This window comes from Manacus vitellinus, unplaced genomic scaffold, assembly GCF_001715985.3.
Source record: "Manacus vitellinus isolate BGI_N305 unplaced genomic scaffold, ASM171598v3 scaffold_135_pilon, whole genome shotgun sequence".
NCBI lineage: Eukaryota > Metazoa > Chordata > Aves > Passeriformes > Pipridae > Manacus > Manacus vitellinus.
In genome coordinates, this window is record NW_021938977.1 from 22,601 (window position 1) to 24,667 (window position 2,067).

General features: G+C 61.5%; 1 protein-coding gene across 1 annotated transcript in view; it reads right to left on the reverse strand.

Annotated features, from left to right (window-relative positions):
- Position 1: 1 nt before the first annotated feature.
- The window catches only part of AGBL5 (ATP/GTP binding protein like 5), a gene marked incomplete at its 3' end in the record, with an annotated part of 4,850 nt that continues 2,784 nt past the window's right edge, over positions 2-2,067 (reverse strand). The window contains exons 6-8 of the mRNA XM_029957999.1: positions 1,931-2,059; positions 1,256-1,425; positions 2-26 (exon numbers count right to left, since the gene is read on the reverse strand). Coding sequence (XP_029813859.1) covers positions 2-26; positions 1,256-1,425; positions 1,931-2,059 — 324 coding nt within the window. The remainder of the gene's footprint in view (positions 27-1,255; positions 1,426-1,930; positions 2,060-2,067) is intronic.

The following is a 2,067-nucleotide window of genomic DNA, read 5'->3' on the forward strand; positions in this document are numbered from 1 at the left end:
AGTTGTAGTTGCACTCCAGGGTGTAGCTGTGGGGCACAAGGGAGCCACCGTTACCCCACAGACCCTCAGCAGGGCTGGGGTGACCCCCATGTCCCTCTGGGAGAGCCACTTCGGTGGAGCTGGGGCACAGGAAAGCTGCAGGTTTTGAGGAGTGTGCTCTGATGGCAGGAATGGCCCATCCCCTGCACGAGGATGTGTGGACATACCACAGATCAGCGTGATGGGAACTTGGGGTGGAGCTCGTGGGGGCCTAAGGGTGGCACCCAAAGTGCCGAGGTGCCTGTGAGGGGACCTCTCAATCACCTCTGGAAGGTGATGGAGAATGGGGGGTCCCTGATAGAGAAAGGGAAGTGTCTCACGTCAATCCAGGGAGTGGGCGGCCATAGCCTCCCCCCAGCCTCCAAGGTGTCCCTGAGCGAGCTGTCCCAGAGGTGGGAGGGAGAGAGGGGCTGGGAACTGCTGGCTGGGAGGGCTCCCATCTGTCCCACTGGCCAGAGACAGCTCCAGGGCCAGTCCAGCAGAAAACCTGAGCAGCTCCATCCCTATTTGCCTGAGGCACTACATGGGCACTGAGAGCACTCCCAGCACCTTTCGGAATGTCGCTGTTGGATCAACCCCGGGCTGCTCCAGGCCAGCCCAGAGCAAAGTACCAAGCCCAACCTGCTGTGTGTGTGTTCCTGTATGGCTGGATCCTGTGTGTGTCCCTGACCCATCAGAGCTGGGCACAGAGCAGGGGCCGAGTGCACAGCAAGCGCCAAGGAAACGGGAGAGAACCTCCCTTCTGTGGGTCTGGCTGCCAGAGGTGTGTTCCCAGCACAGAAACGGGCCAGGAATATCCCATCCCACGTGGGAGGGGGTGGATCATGGGTATCCCCGGCTCCTGGGATCACAGATGGGCTGAGGCTGGAATCTCACACACAGCTATGGGGATTCTGCGCCCACGGCAACTCAGCTTAATTACAGCTCAACACAGACACGAATGTCTCGGAAAGAGAATTCCCCCTGGAAAGCCATCCAAGAGCGGGGAGGAGAAACCAGAGCAACTGCAGGAAGAGTGTGGAGAGGGAGGAGGGGGAGGGCTTGGCTGAGCCTCTGCCTCAGGAACACAGCAGCACCTGGCACAGCCAGGCCTGGCTTCTGCTGACCTGCCCCAGAGCCATGCAGGACAGGGCGGTCCCACGGGACTGGTTCCCCCTTCCCCCCGTCCCATGCCCAGCACGAGCACTCAGTGCCAGGCTGGACAGTGCTGCCCTACCTGTGGATGATGCCCAGGGCCTTGTAGACAGCCACGCGCCCGCTGCCCTCCTTGGACTGCCCGTCCCGCTTGTCCCGGGCGTACATGTTCTTCTCCGAGAAGTTGCAGCCCGTGAAGTCGAAGTGAGGCGAGTTCAGGGAGATCAGTTTGGGGAACAGCATGTTCTCCACCTGTGGAGAGCAGCAGGGGTGATGGGAAGGCCTCAGCTCCAGTGGGACCAGTGCCAAGTGTGGGGATTCACCAGGGTTGGCTGGGCCCGCTCTGCTCCAGTTCCAGGGTCTCACAAGCTCCAGCTGTGCCCAGAGGATGCTGCCCAGCCCTGCCCACCTCACACTGGGCTCTCCTGACAGCTAGCTGGGAGGAGGGGAAGGGAGCCCCAGTGGCACTGCTCTTCCCCACTCTCATCCCTCAGGAGAAAGGCAACTCTGCTGCTGGCCCACACCAGCTCCTGGGGGAAATCTGAGACCTCCTAGGGGAGGAGAAGGAGGAGACAGGAGAGAAGGAAAGAAGGAGGAAGGGAAGGAGAGGAGGAAAAAGCAAGAAAAGTAAGATAAGGAAGGAAAGGAGAAAGAAGGGAAAAGGAAGGAGCCGTGATAGGAATTTCCGTACCCCCCTCCCAGGAGGCCTGTGGGAGGGGGCAGAGCAGCAGGAGGGTCCCAGCAGCCCTGGCCTCACCTGGTCGTTCTCGTCGCTGAAGCTGTTCCCGTACATGAAGCAGCCGCGCTTGGACGCGTGGCCGTGCAGGTCCACGTAGTAGGCCAGGCCACTGTCCCGGGGTGCGATGGGCTCGGGGGGCTCGGGGGGCTCGGGCG